The following is a 22,762-nucleotide window of genomic DNA, read 5'->3' on the forward strand; positions in this document are numbered from 1 at the left end:
TCATTGCCAAATGTATGGCATTTCTCAAGCATCCTTTTCACAGAAGAATCTATCTTGCCAGAGAATTCTGTGAGGCTTGGGGTGATGTTCTCACAAGAGAACATCTGCTTGCCACATTTGGGACCACTTCAGCAGCAAGCTTCAACTAACGTCAATTGTTGCAACAACACAATCTTCAGTCCATTTATATGGCTGTTCATGAAACAAAATGAGTAAAAACTAATTTGAAGAGTTTGCCTCAAACACAACATCAACTTTCCATAAGCAAAAATCCTAATAAAAAGAAATTGAGAGTAAATTCAGTAGCTAAGGATAATGCACAAACCTTCTGCTCTGCTCTTGTATAATTTAGAAGGTCTGTGGAGAAAAGAATAATCTCTGCTGCACATAACAACAAAGAAAGCCACTTCCCATTAGTCTGTGATGAAAAGACGAGAAAATGAAAAAGAAAAGGAAAAAGACCTCAAATATTCAGTAAACATTAAGAACGGTATTAATTTGCTGGGTGGCCATATCAAAATACCAGACTAGTTAAACAATAAACATTCTTATTGTTGTTCTTCTGTTCACACTTCTGGAAAGCAGATTCTGAGATGAACCTGTCAGCAGATTGCTTTATTCTGGGGCCCCTTCTTACAGATGGATGACTTCCACCTCCTTCTTCACACTGTCTTTCCTGTAGATGTGCTGGTTCCAATGTTTTCTTCTTGAGTAAACCAGTTGTGATGGATTGGGGCCCCCTAGTGTTCTCCTTTTGCCTTCATCATCTTTCTAAAGACCTTATCTTTATATACAACCACATTCTAAGTTCCCAAGTGTTAAGGACCTCAACGTTACAAACTAGGTGCCAGGCACTGTGTATCACAGACAGATTAGTATTAAAATCCAAACAAAGCTCAAAATTGATAGGTTCCATTTTCTGTAGAAGCAAGAGCCTGAAAGGGAAAGAGAATTATCTCTGACTTTGGAGGAAGACATTGGCTGAGGTCTAGGGCTAATTCATATGCAAAAGAGAAAGCCACATTGCTGCTAGGAAGGCACAAGTGGTCAGGCATGTCTGCTGTTGCAGCTCTCCAGGATAGCTGGCCTGGGTTCTCTTTCATGGCCAAAGTACTTCTCAATGGTGGGCTTAACATCCTGTTGTTTCTTCTTTCAGACCTGAAACCTAAAAGACACCCTGACAGGCAAGCTCAGCTCACTGGTTTGTTGTCTCCCAAAGTCTACCTCTATAGCATGATTTTCTGGGAAGTCAAACTTGGCTTTGAACTTGGCTAGAAGAAAACCAGAAGAAAGCCCCTTTAAAGGAACAATTTTCAAACTCTGTCTCATACCTAAAGTTTTACTTCTTCTTGTAATAGAATCAAAGGACCAAGAATGACTATCTTGCTTAAGAAGATAAGCTGGGCATTGGTGACTCACGCCTTTAATCCTAGCTACTCAGGAGACTGAGATCTGAGGATTGAGGTTCAAAGCCAGCCAGGGCAGGCTGGTCCGTGAGACTCTTCTTTCCAATTAATCATCAGAAAACCAGAAGTAGTGCTTGGTCTCAAGTAGTACTGTGATCGCCTCAAGGTGAAGAGCTCAGGACAGTGCCCAGGCCCAGACCCACAACCAATCAAAAAAAAAAAAAAAGGAGATAAAATGTATCTTTTTAGTAAAATTTGTATTTCTCATTTCCCATTATAAAGGGACATCTCTGGTTTTGCATGTGCACAGTTTTTCTTTATCTTCTCTCTGGAAATGTTCTTGGCTCCCAGCCAAGACATTTTATATGTAGGTACTGTTCAACATCTATAGTATTTACATCATTTTATATACTCATGCTATAATACTTCATCTTTTACTTCTACACAGAGATTCTTACTCCTTTTTTAAATATCCCTTTTCCCAGCAGATACAATTTATTCCTGGACATAATATAATCCTTTCCTTTGCTCAGTGTTATGGTATACTTAAGAGTTCAGAAATTAAGCCTGCACACTAAGTATAAAATGGCAAAGCCACCCTTTGAAAGTATGACCATGGACTTAAGTTCCCACATACAGAGCAAATGGAGTTGTTCTCTGAAGTCTGAGATGTGAAATTACCAAGGATACATGTAGTCATAAAACAGGTCACTGATTCATGAATAAAAACAAGCAACACTTGATTGGCCTACTATCAATATTGAAGAATAAACAGGAAGAATGTGAACTTATCTAAGTAAAGAGCACAGGGAATATCCCTTGTTGGAATACATAAAAGATTGAATTAAAAAGCCAATGCTAGGCTGGACACTGGTGGCACCTGTAATTGTAGCTTCTCATGAGGTAGGGATCTGAGGATCACTGTTTGTAGCCAACCCAGACCAAAATATACCAGAAATGGAGGTGTGAACTCAAGTGGTAGAGTGCTAGCCTGGAGGAGAAGTTCAGGGACAGTGCCCAGGCCCTGAATTCAAGCCTCAGGGCCTGTGCACATGCATGCACACGCATGCACGCATGCATACACACACACATGCCAGTGTTCTCCATGCAGATATGATGCCAGGAGAAAAGCAAAGACTGGGAAAGCTGTGTTTGGCCTCCTCCACACAGAGAAGATAAGTGGCTGGTCAGGATTTGTTTGAACCTATCAACAAAAAAGCAGAGATCCAGGGAGAGATATTTGGGAAATGAAGCATAACAGTTGGAAAGAAAAGAGTAAAAAGCTAGATTAAAAGCAAGTGCTAAGACACTAGAGGATGAAAAGGGCAACTAAAAGGTAGAGGTGATCCAGGATTGTTGATTAAGAAAAAAGCAGCCAACTCAGTATGGCCCAGATGTCTGTTTAGATTTAGGCTGTCCCTAGAGACTCAGTTCCAGCATCCTCAAGATTACTTCCCAGTTCTCAAAATGGTTAGTATTATCACTCTCATTCTTTCTTTCTTATATTTGTAGCTACATTTCCTACACCATGCTTCATTCTGTTTGTTCCCTTACTAATTTTAATGTGCTCTTCCTTCTATTTGACCTGTATCTTTTGGATGAGGTAAACTTTTTCTTTTTTGGGGAGGGAGCGGTCCCGTCGTGGGGCATGAACTCTTGGCCTGGGCACTGTCCCTCAGCTCTTCAGCTCAAGGCTAGTGCTCTACCACTTGAACCACATTTCCAGATTTTTTCTTTTTTCTTATGTGGTGCTGAGCATTCAAACTCAGGGCCTCATGCATGCAAGGCAAGTGTTCTACCACTGAGCCACCTTCCCAGCCCTGGTAAACACTTATTTATCTAAACAATAGTCACCAATATCACTCCAAGTCTTAGTAATGCCATGACATTGTATTTATATTACTCTGTTTTGAACATTATTTCTATTTTCTCTGTTATTATATATGTATATATGCATATATGCATATATGTATATCTATAGGCATACATAGATATACATATACTTTTGTTTGTTTGTTTGTTTGTTTTCCCTGGTTGTGGGGTTTGACCTCTGGGCCTGGGTGCTGTCCTTCAGCTCTTCAGCTCAAGGCTAGCACACTACCACTTGAGCCACAGAGCCACTTCCGGCTTCTTCTGCTTATGTGGTGCTGAGGAATCGAACCCAGGGCCTCATGCATGTGAGGCAAGCAGTCTACCACTGAGCCACTTCCCAGCCCCATACATATACTTTTTAAAAGTTTATCTAAGCCCCTCTGCCTTCAGTCTTCTAAATCTAGTCAATCAATTGTCCCAGGCTCTCTGACACTTGATTGTTGAGTTGACACCTGTTGTTCAGATGTCCTACATTGGTTAACTCTAAACATGACTCTGAGCCTGAGCTTACATGCATCCAAAAACACAGACTAGGCTCTGCCAATAGTCAGCTGCCATGTTTCTTCTCTCATCTGGAAACTGCTTCCCTAATACTACAGGAAAGGGAATAATAACAGAGGACTTGACTTGGAGACAACTAAACGCAGAATTTCTTGTTTGGAATTACATTTTATGAATTTAAAAAATATAAACATTTAAAGGTCTGGAAATATAGGCAGAAACGTCCATAAATACCAGGCAAATTATGTGTTTGTGGGTTTTTTGCAGCACAATTTATTATCTGGTGATAGTATTTGGGTACATTAATAGATATTGATTGAATACCATGTTATCTCTCTTGAGAGAAAGCAACTGAAAAAGAAAACTTCAAAATATGCGAGAGCAATAAATATCAAACTTCCTCATCTAAAATGTATAAATATAAAATATCAGTCATTTCTGGAAACATCTTAGGAAAATCTGGCAATCACATGACCATGGGCAGGGGTGTAGAGTTGATGATGCTTCGATTTGGTACGTATCACCTCAGATCCAGCACAGTTATTTTTATGTCTTTTATCAACACATGTTTGCATATCTATGGAGGGAAAAAAATGGAGTTACTTCATAATGTTTGACACACGAGTGTAAGTTTCCCAATTTAAAACCTTTCCCAGTTATTAAGATATTGTCAAGTTTTTTTCAGGGAAGTAAACACACACACACACACAGATAGGTAGATAGATGAATGGATGGATGGATAGATAGATAGACGGATGGACAGACAGACAGACAGACAAACAGATAGATAGATAGATAGATAGATAGATAGATAGATAGATAGATAGATAGATAGATAGATAGATAGATAGATAGATATCTACCCCAAGATTCAACACTATGTACTCACACTGAACAGCCTGGGGTCCTTTGTGTGGGGATGAAAACCCTTCTTTTTACAAGCAGAAACCTCAAGCATGCCAGCATTGGTGAGCCTGAAGATACCAGTACTATATTTTGAGATGAAGAGAAGAAAAATAAGTATAAAATTCAGGAACAATTGGGAAATCCAGGTTCTACATTTAAATGGCACAACGGATACATTCCTCAAATAGGACAGTGGAAGGAGACACAAACTAGGAATTCGGTGTTCTCTCCCCCTCACTGTTCTTTTCATGACAATCTACAAGAGAGAACCTTAGGAGAGGCAATGGTTTCCAAATGCTTGCATAGAGGAAAGCCTGACATCTTCTACCCCTGGAGGACCCTAGAAGGGCAGGTGTTTCTGATGTTTCCAATAATAGTAGTGCTGTTCGTAGCAACAGCAAATATTTAGGGAGTGCTTGCTGTGGTGTAAGGAGCTATGCTGAGCATTTTACATGCAGTATTGTCTAATTTCATTTTCACATTGATGTAGGCTAGGCAGTATAAAGGAGCTGGGACACCCAATGATCAAGTTGGCTAAGACGGGTGGATGGATGGGTGAAGCCAAAACTTCAAAGTAAGTTTCTCTGATTCCTATGAACACATTCACTCTACAATCATCTTTTTCTTCCAAACTAGGAAAGTTTTGGGGGTCATTTAGCTGAGGCTGAATGATAAGACATAAAGTTTTTGATAAGACATAAAGTAGTACACATAAGATATAAAAAAAATCAAACTAGAATCACATCCCTGTTAAATGTCCATTTCAGAGTCACATTCCTTGAAGAAAGAGAAGTCTGAATTATTTCTGCACAAGGTCCTTAGAAAACAAAGATCTCGGCACTGTAGTATTTGTATTTGGGAAATGACCATCCCCTTCTTTTCCCTAAGAGCTTCCTGGGTCACACCTAGTAGCAGGTGGACACATTGTATCCAGCAGCCCAGACCAAACATTCCAGGTCTCCCCTCACAGGCATACTTACTCTTTGTGCTTGGGGGAACACACAATGGCGACGGCCTCTGGTAGCATGAGCTGGTAGGAGCAGTGAGTGTGGAGATCAACACTGGATAGGAACGCAGTTTGTGTGGGATGTGTCTAAGAACAGAACAGAAGACTGTCATATCAAGGAGAGTGCAGCCTAACCAGGTTCTATCAACTGTTCTTTGAGGAAATACTACATCTTTTTCTTCTTCTTTTTTTTTTTTTTTACCATTTTAACCAAATAAGGATTTTTCCAACAAATAGTTTATCGGCATGGTCTTTTCCTTTATACATTCCTGTATTTGTATGGGGTCAGTGCAAGCCTGAGACATGGCTTCCTGGAGGGAAAGTGATTTTCCCTTGTTAAGAAACATTAAGTTACAAAGAAGGCTTTCAAATGGCTTCTCATTTAATCATCACAAGTCATTTGACATCTTTCATCCTGAGACACACAGGAAGGGATACTGGCTTAATCATACAGCTGGCTAAAGAGCAGAGCTATAACTGGAAACCCTGGACCAGAAACATATATTGAGTGTTACTTCTGTGCCTTTTTCATTAATGACACAACAGCATTTCCTAGAAACAGAAGGAGGAGGCTCCAGGCTGTTGAAAATATCAGGGATTCATCCTGTTCAGCCATCAAATGTTCACATGATTGGAAAACAAAGTAGAAGATAAAAACAAATATTCCAAGTTTCAGACTCTACACAGACTTGTGTTCATGAAAGGCAAAACCAGTGGTTCATATGTACTTATGGAAAATGCATGCATGTGTTGTGATTGAAAATTTCAGATAATGTTGGTGGGAGTGTAAACTTGTTCAACCACTTTGGAAAGCAGTATGGAGATTCCTCAAAAGACTCCACATAGAGTTCCCCTATGACTCAGCAATCCCTCTTTTGGGCATTTACCCAAACAAGGGCATATTAATTCTACCAGCACAACTGTGTTTATCTATCGCAGCATTATTCACCATAGCTAAGATATGGAACCAACCCAGATGCCCCTCAGTAAATGAATGGATCAAGAAAATGTGGTATATATAAACAATGGAATTTCATGTCTCCATCAGAAAGAATGGCATTGCCCCATTTGTTAGGAAATGGAAAGACTTGGAAAAAGTTATATTAAGTGAAATCAGCCAGGCCCAAAGAAACATTGGTCCCATGGTTTCTCTGATTTGCAATAACTAGTACATGAGTAGGACAAGTAGAAAAGGTCAAAAGCTATGGACATATGACCACATAAGATGATGTTAAGCAAAATGAACCCCAAGATAGGGACACAAATTTCTTTCTTCCTTGCTATTGTTTGTATTTGTTTCTGATTTGCTATTGTATTTATAATGTACCATGTAATTTTTTGTTTGTTTATATGTTCCTCCCCCATGGTATAACCCCTGTTTTCACTGTATTTGATTCTAGTGCCCTGCATCTTGTATATACACTTCTCTAATTTGGGGATGGGAAGTGAAAAAACAAAATGCTTAAATAGGGATACAGGTTGACCCATTGCAACAATGAGATGTACAAGACACTATGTTGAAAACCAGCTTTACAACTTTGGCTTGGTGGGGGGGTGTAGCTGAGGAGATGGGAGGGAAGAGATGTTAGGGGGAAAACAAAGGAGGAGGCAACAATGCTCCATAGCAAATGTACTCATTACCTTGCTCATGTAACTGTAGCCCCTCTGTACAGTATTTTTACAATAAAAAACGTACACAAAAAAGAAAATTTCAGTTAAAATCAAATGACCTTTAAAAAGACAAAGAATATGACCATCTAAACCCAGAACCGAAATGTCCCTGGCACATATTGTCTAGGTCCTCTTTCCAAGACTCACTGTATTCAGGGTGCAGACCACTGAACTTCCTTTTGGCAACATCATCATTTGTAAAGCTGGTGACAACCACTTTCTTCATGGGATTGGTTTGAAGATGAAAAGGACAACCTGTACAGAGTTGTTAGGACAGTGCCTAGCACATAGAAAGCCATTGGCTCTTACTAATTGCATGGGTTGTTTTATTTTAGTGTTGTCATTATTAACTAAAGAAGAATGGGTCTATAACAATAGCTTGATGCTTTTCTATAGCAACCAGTGTAGATTGTAGAAGTGCAGGAATTAGATTTTTTTTCTCGTGTTGATATAATAGAACAAAGTGAAAGTCATCTGGTTATTTACAGAAACACCTTCCACAGCGAAAAATACAATAACTGCTGGTCTATAAATAATTAGATTAGCCAAAGAATAGGATTATCCTGACACTACCTCCGCCCTACCCCCACCCCTTTTTGATACTGAGATTGAACTAGACTTTGGAAATGAAAAGCATACCCCTATTGTTCTACCCTAGCTTTTAAAATCCCAAATATTTAATAGGAGTGTGACTAGTATGAACTGGCATCCTGTTGTCTTCAGGGAATTCTTTCTTATAGAAAAATAAAGCTTTCTATGTCTCTTGGTAAATATTAAGAAGTGTTCAAAGGACATACATTTGCCGTGGAGGTAGTAATAAGGTTGTCAACACACTAGTTAATATGCTTGGGAATGTATCTCCAGACTGAATGCATACCACATGAGCATCTCTGAGACAAGAGAACCACTTCTTTTATGAGGAGAAAGTCTCTTTCATGGGAGAAGGGTTCTCCCATTTCCTGAATTTAAAGAAATGAAGATGATGGTGATAGTAAGAGCAGCAATTGACATTTATTGCAATGCAGGTACTAAACACATCATTGAATTCTCACAAGAGAAGATCAGGGCTATGTTTATCCACCTCTTACACATGAAGGAATGAAGGTTTGCAGTAGAACAATAATTTGCTGGAGCTCAGACAGCAAGTCAAGCCAAGAAACCTAAATCCAGATCCAATTCTGTCTGGTTCTGATTTAGATTTTCTTCCTTATGACTTATTTATATCTGAGAAAAGTTAGCTCTAGAATCTGTTGCTAGTATTACAACCCCCGCCCCCTCCAAAAAAAAAGTACCACAAAAAAAGTGTTTACAACCACTAAAGTTTAGAAACAAAAATGTTGTTTGTATTCTTATAGAACTACAACTTGATACAGTAAAATAAATTAAAAAGCTGAGCTCTGGAATTCTAGAAGTAAGCCAACTTCATAAAATAATTTAAATTTACCATTGAAAATATTATATAACCAGAAGACAACAGGAAAAACAAAACTTTTGCTTCTAATTTAGGAATTGTTTTGTAAGATAAACTAACAACAATTTGTCTACATACTCACATCACTTAAAGGTATAACATTTTTAGGTTGCTACAATTTTTTTGCTTTATAATGCACTCATTACAGGAATCATACTTGGCTTGACATTGTACTTAAAATGCAGTAATTTCCAAGAAAACAGTAAGGCATATTCCTTACTGTTAGCAACAACAAATAATGTAAAGTTTTGCGAATTCTATTGTAAATCACTTCTTATATTCATCTATATTAGTCTATATTGTTTTGCATAAATTCAGGGAGGAGAGAAGGTACTCATTAACTTCACTCAGTCGGTGAGGGAACCTGGAAATTTTGGAGGTTAGCAGTTTCTGACTAAAGGAAAATAGTAATTTATAGTCTCTTCCACCCTCCTAAATTACATAATACAATGTTTGCTAGCTATGTATGTTCTTCTGTTCCCACCCACAGCTTCTCTATAAACAAGTAATGCAAATATAAAATACAAAATGATCATTTCTTTCTTTTTTTCTTTCATTTTTCTGTCATGAGGCTTGAACTCTGGGCCTGGGCACTGTCCCTCAGCTCTTCAGCTCAAGGCTAGCACTCTACCACTTGAGCCACAGCACCACTTCTGTTTTTTTTTTTCTGGTGGTTTATTGGAGATCAGAGTCTCATGGACTTTCTTGCCTAGGCTGGCTTTGAACCTTGATCCTCAGATCTCTGCCTCCTGGGTAGCTAGGATTACAAGTATGAGCCACCAGTGCCTGGCTCTTTCTTTTTTATTTTGATCTTTTGGTGATACTAGGGTTTGAACTCAGAGCCTCACTACTTGCTAGGCTGGTGTTCTGCCACTTGAATCACATCTTCAGCCTCACTTGCTTGCTATATTGGAAATGAAATCTTGTGGGCTTTACTGCTTGGGCCGGCCTTGATTTTTCAGTTCTCCAGACCTCAGCCTCCTGAGTTTCTAGGCAGGAACACCACAGGCTGACTTCACTTCTTATTCTCTAGGACTCTCCAAGATACCCAAGGATATGCTCTGTAAATAGTAGCCAGTGTACTCTATGTAGAAGGTGACTTTTGCTCCTTCCTGCTATGGTTGAATGATGGTGTTTCCTCCAAAATGCATGTAAAGCCTTAATATCCAATGCAAAAGTATCAAGGAATGTGACCTTTGGGGGTTGACTGCTAGCACCCTTATAAAAGGGCTCAAGGTCAAGGAGTTATCTCTTTCCTTTTTGCATTTTATCAGGTGAGGACAGAGCAATAACGCCCCATTTGGAAGCAGAGAGCATCCTCTGCAGATACCAAGACCACAGACTTGATTTTAGACTTGTCAGCCCTAGAACTGTAAGAATGAAATTTTTGTCCTTTATAAATTACCTACTCTAGCACAAATGGACTAAACTGGCACCACAAGCCCAGCTGTGTGGAGCTGAATAGAAAAGATTGTCCTTTAATTGGACTGAATAATGGATAACAAACAAAATGAAACAAAGCATCATCACCAATAATAACAATTATAGTTCTAAGTCCCTAAAAAATCATGGTCAGAAATTTTCTGGCTGTATCACACTTAATATTCAAAATAATATGAGGTCAAGTATTATGATTCCCAATTTGTGCCTGGCAAAAGCTGACATTTAGACTGCTAAAGCAACTTGATGGTGTTCCTACAGTGAACTCTTAGCAGAGCAGAGAATGTGATGTGCCACACGATTTGACTTATTAGGCCTTTCCTACTCTACAAAAAGTTCTAACACTGTGTTGGAACCCATTGTTTTTGATCCTTTGCTCTACTCCAAATCCATTTATACAATATACACATCCTTGGCTTGTAGGGCATGCATTAAAATGTATGAACCCTTTTCAGTCCATATGAATCCTTTTTCAAAGAAACATCTTAAGAAATTAAAAATAATTGAATGTAGATCATAAGCAAAAGGCAAAAACATATAATAACTACCTATTCAAAACAATTAAAAATCTGGCAGTAAAACCATCAGGAAAAAGTCATCTAATTTCCAAATATTATAGTCTCTTTCTCAACTTTGAATGGCACGATAAAAAAAAACATAGCCCAGTTTTGACAGATTTAGATACAACTTCACATTGAAAAAAGATTTTGTAATATGGCTTTTTTATAGCTGGAAAAAAATTGAAAACAAGAAATTAATGAAATTAATTTCTTTCAGAGGAAAAGAACACACCATCCAAACATAAACCGAACCCCAAAAGTCAAACATACATGGATCCAGCCCAGAGTGAGGAGATCATGCTGATCCTGAACACTGAATAACTCTTCTACATTCTCTACATCACAATAGTCTGGTCCCGCAGACTGCTTTGGCACAATCACATGGGTGATAGTAAACTCATTATGTGTCTGAAAAAGAATGAGCAAAAGGCATAGGACAAAAACAATGAGTAGGATGTGAGAAGATTTGATACCAGAATAAAGACCACCTCTACTACTCTTATCACCCCTCCTCTCAAGCCCAAAACAAAGTGCTACTTTAACATGAAAACTTAACTTTTACCAAATGTATTGAGAATCAGCTGGTTGGAGTTCATAATCCATTTTCTTTCAAGTAGAACACATCATTTGGAAGTAGCATCCTGGGATTTGGAAGGGTGGGTCTATGGGAGCTTAATTAATTAATAAATAAGGTCTTAGCCTATTAGATCTCTACAACTCAGAACAAATAAAGGCAAATTTATTTAGAGAGAGATATACTAGTTGAGTAACTTCATACTACGACAAAGCATATTTCTGAAGGTTGTAGAGGTTGTCTGTTTTTCATCAATCCATCAATAATTCATCAATAATTTTTTTTGTCAATCATTGGGCTTGAACTCGGGACCTGGGCACACTCCCTGAGCTCTTCTACTCACGACTTAGCACTCTACCACTTTGAGCCACAGCGCTACACCCTGATTTGTCTTTTCTTTTCAAGGCTTAGGACTTTTGTTTAAGATTGAGAAACTCAGTAGGACCTTCTAAAAGTAAGTTGTTTTGCTTTTACAATTAGATAAAGAGAAAATAAAAGTAAATGATTTTCTTCATAGATAAAAAGAAAAGAAGTGGCCGGAAGTAAATGCCAATCTTCAGGTAAGAGCTGCTTGGTTGGGAGGAGCTGTGTTTTCTCATCCCATGCCCCACCCTTAGAACACAGTGCCAGCCATCCTCACTCTAGCTGAGGATCTTCCTGCAAATTTGGCATTACTCCTTCTATCTAGATTGCAAGCCCTTCTCCACTTACTCCAAACACAAGGTTAGCTCCCCTAGTTCATTCCCATGACAGGCATCTTGAACTTCTACTCTGACCACTTGGCCCCACTTAGAATCATCTGATTCTTCCCAAGGACCAGGTAATCATCATGCAGCAGGGATGAAGCTACTATAGACTACTTTATACCTAGCATGGCGCTGGAACATAAAGGCTCTCTGAAAATGTATGCTTCATGAAAGAGTGAGTGAATAACACATGCATGGATCAACCAAAATAAGCTAGTCCACAAATCAACCTAATTAAATATCTCATATGATGTAAGGGAGGAGACACCAGCCCCAATACAGCCACCAGATGGGCAAAGACGGTGACTGTGTGTATTAGACAGTGGGTCACTGTGTGCTTGTCACCAGTGGATTCTTCTCTTGGAGGAAATATGATAATGAAATATTGGAATACAGCAGGTGAATGTGTGTTGAATAAAACATATTATTCTCCTTATATGTTGGATAATGAAAATATGCCTGGATCCAGACTATAAATGGCTATCTAAAAAAGACCACCAAAGAACATTTTTAAAATAAACCTTTCATCTTTGTTTCAATGATAAACTAAAAGATGCCTCTCTTTTATCTTCTCTTATTTTGACATAGCCTTTTACAATACTTCAGGTAATAATATGTTCATCATTAAGTATGGTCTGGGCTTACAGTTTGCTGAACTGTTTCCTTAAAAAAAGGGAAATCAACTAAATTTTGTTTTATTCCATATCTGAAAAGGAATTGCAAGTAATGTCTGCCACAGAAAGAACAAGTTGAATGAAAGTGAAATGAGTGTATGTGAAATTAATGATTGCATTGGAAATTTAGTTTAGAAAGGAGGATGGACTTAGAAATCTGAATAGTCATAAGTATCACTTTTCTAGAAAAAGATTTAATTTATGGTTTGAGTGATTTCTCCTACAACAAGTAGCATAATGCCCTTGAAATTTAAAAAATCTATTTTCCAGAAGAAGCACTCTATGAATAGTGAAATTAATCTACATAAGGCTAATGTCATAATATTTGTAACTCTGAGCGTGTTTTTATTCTGCTCTGCTTACTACAAAAAAAGCTAATTCTAAAGTATGCTGTGCAATGAGATAGGAAAAAAAAAGACCATACCAGTTTCCCACAGAGTATTCCACATGTTTCTATTCCTCTTACTGTATTTGATTCAGCAAGCAGCAGAAATTTGTGGCAAAGATCTCTTGATAAAACTACACATCTCAGTCCTTCAACCACTAAATCTAAGACACAGAAAAAGGAGAAAAAGCTAAAAATATATCTTGCATCTTACCCTTCAAAATCGTTCAAAAATGCAATTATCAAGTGTTTCATATTTTGTTAAGAACTTAAAAATATTGGTTAGAAGAAATTTAAAATTATAAAGAAAACTGTATAATGTTGAGATGTTTACATGTTTATGCCCTAGAACAACCATTTCCGTAGGTGTATATGTTCTCATTTGGCACCTAAAATATACTACTAAATGCATAAGCTGCATAGAACACAACTTGCAAATGATACAATATACAGTAAATAGGGTAAATATTACTACAGGTTGCTTGTATCTTAATAAAGTTAAGATTACTTAACAATCTACTAAGCACATTTTTGTAAATAATTAGCAGTGATGAACTTACAATGTTTACCTATCATGATTCTTAAAAAAATAAATGGAATGCAAATTCCATCTGACAATGTCTGACAAAAAGAATTTCCTCTTGGGTTCGGGAATGTTGCCAGCATGGATTAGCAGCATTTAGCAATACTTACTGCTGGCAGAAACACATACACAGCACTTGGAGGTTAGCTATTCATAGTCATAGGAACTTCCTGTACCCGGAGGATGCTATATGTACTAAGCATAAACATTTCATTGTTGAAGAAAGATCTGGTTAATTTTCTTATGATCTTCTTTCCTCTCCAATGTAAGTGTGTTTGTTGTTTGAAACATATAGAAAAAAAAGTGCTTGGCATTGTTCCCATCGAAGGTCTTTATTTGGTGACAGAATATGGTCCTATTTATTTATTTATTTTTATGGCATTACTGAGGTTTGAACTCAGCATCTTTTTGTTAGGTTGGTGCTCTACCCCTTGAGCCAGACCTCCATTCCTGCTTAATCTCATTTACTATAATCTGATCTATAGAACCAGGCAAGATGTTGCCTGAAAGTTGCTTAAAGTATAAGCCAGAGAGAACTGAAAAGAGAGCTACGTCATTCACAGGATGTAGGGGTACTGCCCTGACCCATAACAAACTGCAGACATCCTCCCAGAGGTTGTAAAAATGTGATTCTATTCGCCCAGCCTCTGCATCCTCCAGGGCCCCACCCTCACTTACTCTGAACCGCACTGAGAGTAGCTGCTGGCTTTAAGGCCCTGTTTACAGGAGGAGAATGACCAGCAAAACTAGTTGCACTGCTTTTATCCGGTTGATCGGCCAATACGTTCAACAAGGCATTGTTCTGGTGTGTGGAGAAGCAGGACAGTGCATTGCCATCAATCTGCTCAGAGAGCATCGGGGTCTCCTGGCTTCGCATCTGACCTCGGGCTAACTCTTGCTTCTTGAGTTGGTCTTCAAAAAACAGGAACTGCTCAGATTCTAGCTGCTGCTGACGCATCTGAGCAATCCTCTTCCTCTCTGCCTCGATCAGTTTCTGCTGCTCCAGTTTTTTGAGGATTTCGGCTTTATATTTGTTCTAAAAAATGTGATTGTCAGAAGAAAAGGTTAATTTCCAACTCAAAACACCCATGTGGGATTAGACACTTTAATCTTCCAACAAACTAGAATAACTTGACACAGCATCACAGCAAAAGATCTTTATTCTGACTATGACTGCAGTCATAAAGCCAAACATTTTTTAAACCAGAGACAGAAATACACAACAGTCATTAGTTTGTGCTGCTAAATTTTTGAAAAATCAAGGTCAGTTTTGTCTGCTCAGCCTGACCTGTTAGGTCACATGGAACAAAACATCTCACCCCACACTGCATTTTCCAATAAAGCATTTCTTTAGATATACATATAACTATTTAAATAACCAAAATTAAAAAAATTAAAAACCCCCAAACTAGTCACATTTTAAGTATCCAGTAGCCTCACCCAGTTGGTAGCACCATATTGGAAAGTAGCACATAGCATGTTTCCATTTTCACAGAAAGGCCAATAGGATGGAGCTGACTGGAATCTTTTGCGTTTGACTCTAGAATCTACTCTCTGCTAGAATTATCACAGAGTAGAAACTGCTTAGAAGTACTTCCAAAGTGTTTTCCAACCATCTGTATCAAAACTAATCAGGAGATTTGTCAAAAGAGAAGAACCTCACAATATCCTAACAAAATATCTAATCATTAAGAGGTCAGAGAATAAAATGTTTAAACAAACTTCACAACTGGTGTTGATAGAAACTGTTGTGACTCGGTAAGTGTGGATAGTTTTGGGGATGCAGCTTACAGCAGCACTTTATGTACAAGAACATCTCTGGGTCTCACTGTTGTAAATTCTTATTTTTCTGGTCTGGGGTGGGACTGACATTCTCGATTTCTAACAAGCTTTCAGGTGAATCAGGTGCTGCCCATGACCAGGGCTTACAGGCCAGTCTGTTCATCTAGTCACAGTTGCTGCCTTTCTACCCCCTCAGAGGTCAGACGATGAGGTCACTGGTGTCATTCCAAGTAGAACAGGGCATTGGTGCCAAACATGCTCCCTACTGGGAGACCCTGTAGGCTCTGCTGAGTGTGGAGGGGATTTAGACTAAACATTTCTCTTCCTTGATGTTGCTTTGTCTTTGCTTCCAATATCATTGTGTGTGTGTGTGTGTGTGTGTGTGTGTGTGTGTGTGTGTATGTGTGACAGTTCAGGTCAAATCATATCTCTCCATATGTTAAAACACCTCAGGCAAACCAGACTTCCAGCCACACCCAGAGAATTTCAGAAAGCTCTGGGACCATTTTCAGAGAAAGTGAGTTTAAATTTAAGTAAGAGTCAGGGAGAGTGGCAACCTCCAGTACAAATAAACACACACACACACACACACACACACACACACACACACACACACAAAGCAAAACACCACCACTAATGATGTTATATGAATTTTTAAAGTGTATTTTCAACGTGCCATTATTCCATCCATCAATCAATTTCTTCCTTCAGTATCCTTTTGACTTTTAGACATCACTGTCATTGTGGTCTTTATTTAATAGTCAGAAATGACCATACTTGTGCGCAATAATTTTGTTTCATGTCTATGGTTAGTTGTTCCTCTACATCAACTGGAATATTGATTACAACACATAAAAATTAAATTCATATTTCCAAGGCTATCATAATTAGATACACTGGAAATCACATTCTGAGTCCTTATTTTTCACTTATCTGTTCTTTTAGGAAAAAAAAAAACAAAAAAAGAGAGAAGAAAAAAAGCAGCCATCTGGCTCAAGGTGACTCTGGCAGGATTTGGTCAAAAGGCTCTATTTAAATAACTGCAGGAAATTCATTTTCTGATGCATTGCCTTATTAGTCATTGCCGGAAAATGAAAATACCACATCCTTGGTGCAAGTGCTCAATCTGGACATCAGCATGATTATTCTAAATATTCATCTCATATTGCTGCATCTTTTCATGTTCACTTACATGCACATGCATTTGAAAACTCATCATCTAAAAGTGAAATTAAAAAATGTTTGCACAGAAAAAAGTCATGAAATAAATGTACAATTGAACTTACTTTGCTTTGCAAATATTCTTGGTATTCTATGTTATATTTCTTTAAAAGGTCCTTTTTCAATTCATCTGTCCTTGGGAATGCAATCTCCTTCAGTTTCTTATAAAAATATATATACATAATGATTAGTTGGATTTTTCAGTGTACTTTTTCAGATCATCAGCTGAGAAAGGAAAACAGCTGGTGTTTACATCAGAAAAGCAAGCCACAAGTAATCAAAGATGCCGGTAGGAAAAGAAATCTCTCTAGTCTAGCTCTCTAAAATACAACTTTAACCAGGGAAGCTAAAAATAACTATGCCTTTGTAAGGGGTTTATTAAATCTACTAGTTAGACAAGCATTTTGATTAGGCAGGTACACAGTTTTAGACAGCAGACATAAAGTGCACATTCCATATGTAAATCATGTAGGATGAGAGTTACAAGGGACGTTAAAAGGCAGTTGGGGAAGGGTAATGATTCCTAGACATGCCCAAAGATGCAAAGCAGATTTGACACTTTTCATAAACCTACAGATTAGCAGGCTTGATTCCAGATCTAATGAATTTACATCTCTCTAAAGAAGAGGACACAGAGTTTTCACCTAAAAAAATTCCTAACCATGTGTGGAAATGTGTGTGTGTGTGTGTGTGTGTAGTTGAAAATGAGCATAGGACCATGCACATGGTAGGGAAGCCTCTATCCACTGGGCTACAATCTCAGATCTCAGTGATTGGCAATGGCAGGAAAGTCTGGAAAACCTAATATAAATTTCAGTCACAACCCTCTGTTTTTGGAGTTGAGGAAGCAAGGATCATAGAGACTGAGCTAACTTGTAGTCCGTTAGTAATAGGACACACATCTCTAACTAATTCCTTCCATCAAAATTTCCTTTATGGTTTCTATACAAAACTCTTTGCGTTAAATGAGCAAGAAAATCGAGGGACAATGCTACAGGAAAACATAGTAATGTAGGGAGTATAAGCACTGTAAAAGAGATGAACACTTGACAAAAATCTAGGAAGCCTTAAGCCTCACAGGATTTCAAGGACAGTGTTTATTATCAAATAAATACTGATCAGAGTATTTTAGGCAGGCTACTCCTGAAACATCTTATAATCCTACCTATATCCTATTTATATACTCTCTGTATGTAATCCAAACCTTTTTAAAATGTAAATATAGCCATTTCATGATGGCTCACATTCGGAGGAATATGGTGATTTTTGTTGTTATGTGAACATCAGAGTTTAGTTATACAAGCAAAGACAGCACATGTCACTAGGCTATATAATTTAATGTGGCCTGACTGTATGGCTTTTTGGTAGATCACCTGCCTAGCAAGTGCAAAGCCTAGAGTTTAAATATGTTACCAACAAAACACAAAAAGAATAAAAAATAATTTAAAGGGTCCAGCATTATATGGAGGGGGCCTATAGTTGCCGGAAGCATCCCTTTTTAACTCATATTGATTTTTAATGAGTTACTGGTTCCAGAGCTGCACAGAACAATCAAAACAAGCCCAAATGACTACCTCAAGTAATTATATGGAAATATATAGCTATTCTTGAAACCTCTGGGAGAGATTGCAAGATAATTCCTTGTTCACCTCATAAGGTGATTGAGTACATCCTTCTTCCTTCTTTCCTCCATCAATTAAGACACTTCACACTGGCTCAGTACCAGTCATTAAATGTCTGAGAAGAAATCGAAACATTATGTCTAATGGAATGAATTTCTTGTGCTCAAACTCTCCAGAGGAAGAGTTAGAGGAAGAAAGGAAGGGGTTGTGAATCAATAATGGATACTTAGGGGGCATTTGATCCCACAGTTGAGAATCGATACCACAATACCTTCATAATATCCTGCTTTTCAGGTACTTCACATTGCTGGTAATCTCGATGGCCAGGAAGCTTTTCTACAAACAAACTAGACAAAGAGCATAAAATAGCAACAACAACAATAACAAAAAATCTCACCATTCATTATATGATTGCAAAGTCTCAATTATAGTTTCTGAAATGAAATTGAGCATCCTTTTCAAAAATGACAGGGTTAATAACTTCTTATTTTACCTACAGTCTTGCTATTGCCTTTCCATTAAAGGTTAATTTGATTCTTATTTTTTCTATAACAGTTATTCAGTCCAACAAGGTTAAGGTCAGCACATATAGCTTCTATAACACCTAAAGTCATGCGAGTCTTTCTTAGAACCTGTAGCTAGACTTCACCCAAACCATATTTTTTTATGTCTGTATGAGTTTAGAAAGATTGGTAAATCAATATTGCCATGCATTCAGAACAAAAACTCTTTACTGAAAATTTATAACTATGATAGAATGACAACTAGAGTCCCTAATGCATTAGGAGATACTAATTGAGTTACTATTTTTAACCACCTTTTTTGAGGAATAAGCTACAGCAGAAGTGAAGAGAAATCCCTGTGCATTGCTCACAGATAAAGTGAAGATACTGCTTCTATAAGGAGAGAGAATTCTCCTTTTTTATTCATTGTTGTCCCTTAGTCTATTGTACCAAATCACACTTTCCAAATGTTGATGGCACATCCCATGTGTTACAAAGGGAGCTTCAATTTGGCTACTCCCCCAGAAAGCTTATGCTCCCACGGAGGATGCGCAGAATGAAATAAGAAACTCCATTTGTTCAAAATGCAAATGTGGGTACTGGACCAGCTGTTGAGAGGGTCCTCTGTTCTCTGACCTTCCATTCCTCCAATTCCTGAGCCTCGGAGATCTTGTCTAGGGGTCTTGCAATACATTTCTTGGTAACTGAAAACCTTGAATTTTTCACACTTTTTGAAAGAGAAAATTGATTTAAAGTTTGAAAACTACCCTGGCACTTTTCCAATTTTCTCATTCCAAAGACCTTTACATCAAGACTTACGTTATAAATTTATTATAAAGAACAAAGGCATTTTCCAAATTTCCTTCTTCCAAGTACACAGATGCCATCCTCTCCATTTCTACTCCGGACCTGAAGTAGCGGCGTGGGGTGATGTCTTCACTGACTGTAATATTACAGCCAAGCTTGCTTAGAGCTCGGACTCGCTCCTCTGGGCTTAGAGAGACATCTGTATGGTCAGGCATGGCAGCTAACTTTTTCTGCAAAGCAACATTTGAATCTCTGCTTAGTAGGAAAAAAGTATAAGGATTGATTCATACGTATGTTTTCCATACTAAAATCCCCACACCCATGTCTAAAGAAGTCATTTCACAATAGTTAATGACATGACCAAAGCATAATCTTTTTGTATAAACATACCCAGAAGACACACACCCAGGAAAACATGTATTTTTATTGGTGGAAATAAATCTATTTTTAGGTTTCAAGGAGCAATTATGTGACAGTTCCTGAGTATGCAAGTGTTCCAGATCACTTTAGATAAAATGTTATTGATCCTCCATCTGAGTTCTGTGGCATATTGCTAAGTAAGATTTTGAAGGGTCTCTAGGAGGTCACTAAGTTCAAAGCTATCTCAGGATTTGATTCTATTCCAGAATAGATCTAGTTTAATGAGAAGTTTTAAAAGCCTCCTTCCAATAGAATAAAAAGTTAGTTTAAAAATCTCCATCAGAAGCTAGGTGCTGGTGGCTCACGCTTGTAATCCTAGCTACTCAGGAGGTTGAGATGAGGTCAGTGGTTTGAAGCCAGCCTGAGCAGAAATGTCCTTGAGACTCTTATTTCCAATTAACCAACCCCAAACTGGAAGTGGAGCTGTGGCTCAAAGTGGTAGAACACTAGCTTTGAGCACAAAAGCTCAAGAACAGTGCCCTAGCTCTGAGTTCAAGCCCCATGACTGACAGAAATAAAATAAAAACAAAACAAAATTTAAAAAAACTCCACCAAAAAGTACTAAACATCTTCAAGCATAAAAAATCCCAACTCCATTTCTGAAATGCAAAAATCTCTTAGACCTCAACATAATAGCAATTTCATGAATTAGTCCTTGACTGAGAAAAGTGGTAACAAATTACTAAGCAAAGTCACTCATGTTAATTGCTACATTTGAATTTTATTAATAAGGAATATCCAGGCACATTTGGAAATGTTAATAGCGTGCCTGTCTGTATGTTTGTCTTGGTCTCACATTTGGCAATGGATAGAGAAAAATATATAATCAAGGTAATTATTCATTATTGAATAAAAAGCCAGTGCTTTTGAAAGGTAAAAAAGGCAGGCAATATTTTTCTAATAAAAGCTTAATAGCAAATATTTTATAGTCTCTGTTTCAATTGAATTCAGCTTTCCTGAGATGAAAACTACTACCAACAATAGAGAAACAAATGAACCTGGGTTCTGTTCAGTCCTATAAATTTAGCTCTAAGGTAAGAGCTTATTTTTTCCTGCCTAGCTTATATCTATGTGTCTCAATGTGTGGTCCAAGTACCAGCAGTATCTGTAATTCCTGGAACTTCCTTAAAAATTCAAGTTTGTAACTATCTATATGTCAGATCTATAGACTCAGGATCTCTGGAGGTGGGAAGGGATATCTGATGACTTAAATAGTTTTCTCAAAGGAATTTGCACATTCTCTGGTATTAGACAACCCAACTCTTATCTCTTTCTGAAAGAATGGAGTTAGCCCAGAAGAAATATAGCTTCCTGAGCTTTCCTTAGTCAAGTAAGTTAAAGTTCTAAGTCCAACTACAGTGTGTAAAGAGCACTTGACAATGTTTTGTAGAAAGCTCTGAAAGAAATCAAGTTAGACCAAGTTTTACTCCAGCCATGAATTACTATACTGACTTCAGGGGCAAGCCACAGTAGATTAGTTATCTGGAGATTTTCCAATGCCATCTTATCTACTTTGCTGGCTACTTTATAGCATATAGAACCCTACAGGTCTGAAATGACTTTTGCTCTTAAAGGTATAATACACAACCAACCAGAGAGCCATAAACTCGTTACCCAAGGTTCCACAAAGAGGCATAGCCAATTAAGCCCTCATGCTTCTTATGCTTGATATTGTTGCTATTGACCTGTCTTGTAGTCATGTGGACCTGACATCCATCCTTCCTGTTTCTCTTTCCCAAAGATGCTTCCTAGGTCCAGGCTTCCTGTCCATAATAAAGACTGAGAGATGGCCTCAAGATGACCCTCCTGTGAGTGGGTGAATGAGCCTGGTCCATTTAGAGCAGAAACAACATGAAGACCTGGTCCCCTACAGTCTCCAAAGGAAAGAAGTTTTTGTTCTAAGTCACCAGAAATAATGGGAATATTGGATTTTCAACTTACTTTTTTTTAAAATTTTTATTGTATAAATGCTGTACAGAGGGGTTACAGTTACATGAATAAGGCAATGAGTACAATACTTGTAGATCATTGTTACCCCTTCCCTTCCTTGTTACTGTCCCACTATCCCTTCCCTCCCCCACTCCCATACTCCTCCCTACAGCCCCATCCCTGCCCCCACCTCCCAGATCGAAGTTGTAAAGTTCGTTTCCAATATACTGTCCTGTGGGTATTCTTTTTGCAGTGGGTCATCCTGTGTCCTTGTTTTGCATTTTGTTATTCCCCTTCCCCTCCCCAGGTTAGACGTATGTATATACAAGAGGCAGGGTACCAAAATCAAGTACAGTGACAACAGGGGATATACCATAGGAGAAAGAACATACAAAGGAAACAAAAAAAATAAAATAAAATCACAGGGTAAATTTTTAAAAAATAACAATTAAGACAGACCTCTTGTGTCCATATCTTGGGGTTCATTTCACTTAGCATCATATTATATGGTCATATGTACATGGCTTTTGAAATTTTCAGCTATCTGATAAGATTATCCTATATGTATACTAATTATTGCAAATAAGGGAAACCATGAGACCTAAATTTCTTTGGGACTGGGTTACTTCACTTAATCTGATTTCTTATTTTTATCTGCTCCCTGTTGGTCAGAGTTCTGAAGG

The 22,762-nt window shown here is 37.9% G+C and overlaps 1 protein-coding gene across 2 annotated transcripts in view; it reads right to left on the reverse strand.

Annotated features, from left to right (window-relative positions):
* Positions 1–4,038: 4,038 nt before the first annotated feature.
* Positions 4,039–22,762, reverse strand: part of Stambpl1 (STAM binding protein-like 1) — a 44,552-nt gene continuing 25,828 nt past the window's right edge. The window contains exons 3-11 of one of the 2 annotated variants that reach the window (XM_013017233.1): positions 19,743–19,960; positions 18,692–18,767; positions 16,864–16,959; positions 14,474–14,831; positions 13,294–13,376; positions 11,104–11,241; positions 5,666–5,778; positions 4,669–4,768; positions 4,039–4,356 (exon numbers count right to left, since the gene is read on the reverse strand). In XM_013017233.1, coding sequence (XP_012872687.1) covers positions 4,300–4,356; positions 4,669–4,768; positions 5,666–5,778; positions 11,104–11,241; positions 13,294–13,376; positions 14,474–14,831; positions 16,864–16,959; positions 18,692–18,767; positions 19,743–19,960 — 1,239 coding nt within the window. In that variant the 3' untranslated portion in view covers positions 4,039–4,299. Of the gene's footprint in view, positions 4,357–4,668; positions 4,769–5,665; positions 5,779–11,103; positions 11,242–13,251; positions 13,377–14,473; positions 14,832–16,863; positions 16,960–18,691; positions 18,768–19,742; positions 19,961–22,762 lie in introns of both variants that reach the window. The other variant, XM_013017232.1, reaches the window with a different exon arrangement.

The sequence above is a fragment of the Dipodomys ordii genome, unplaced genomic scaffold (genome assembly GCF_000151885.1).
Source record: "Dipodomys ordii isolate 6190 unplaced genomic scaffold, Dord_2.0 Scaffold34, whole genome shotgun sequence".
Taxonomy (NCBI): Eukaryota; Metazoa; Chordata; class Mammalia; order Rodentia; family Heteromyidae; genus Dipodomys; species Dipodomys ordii.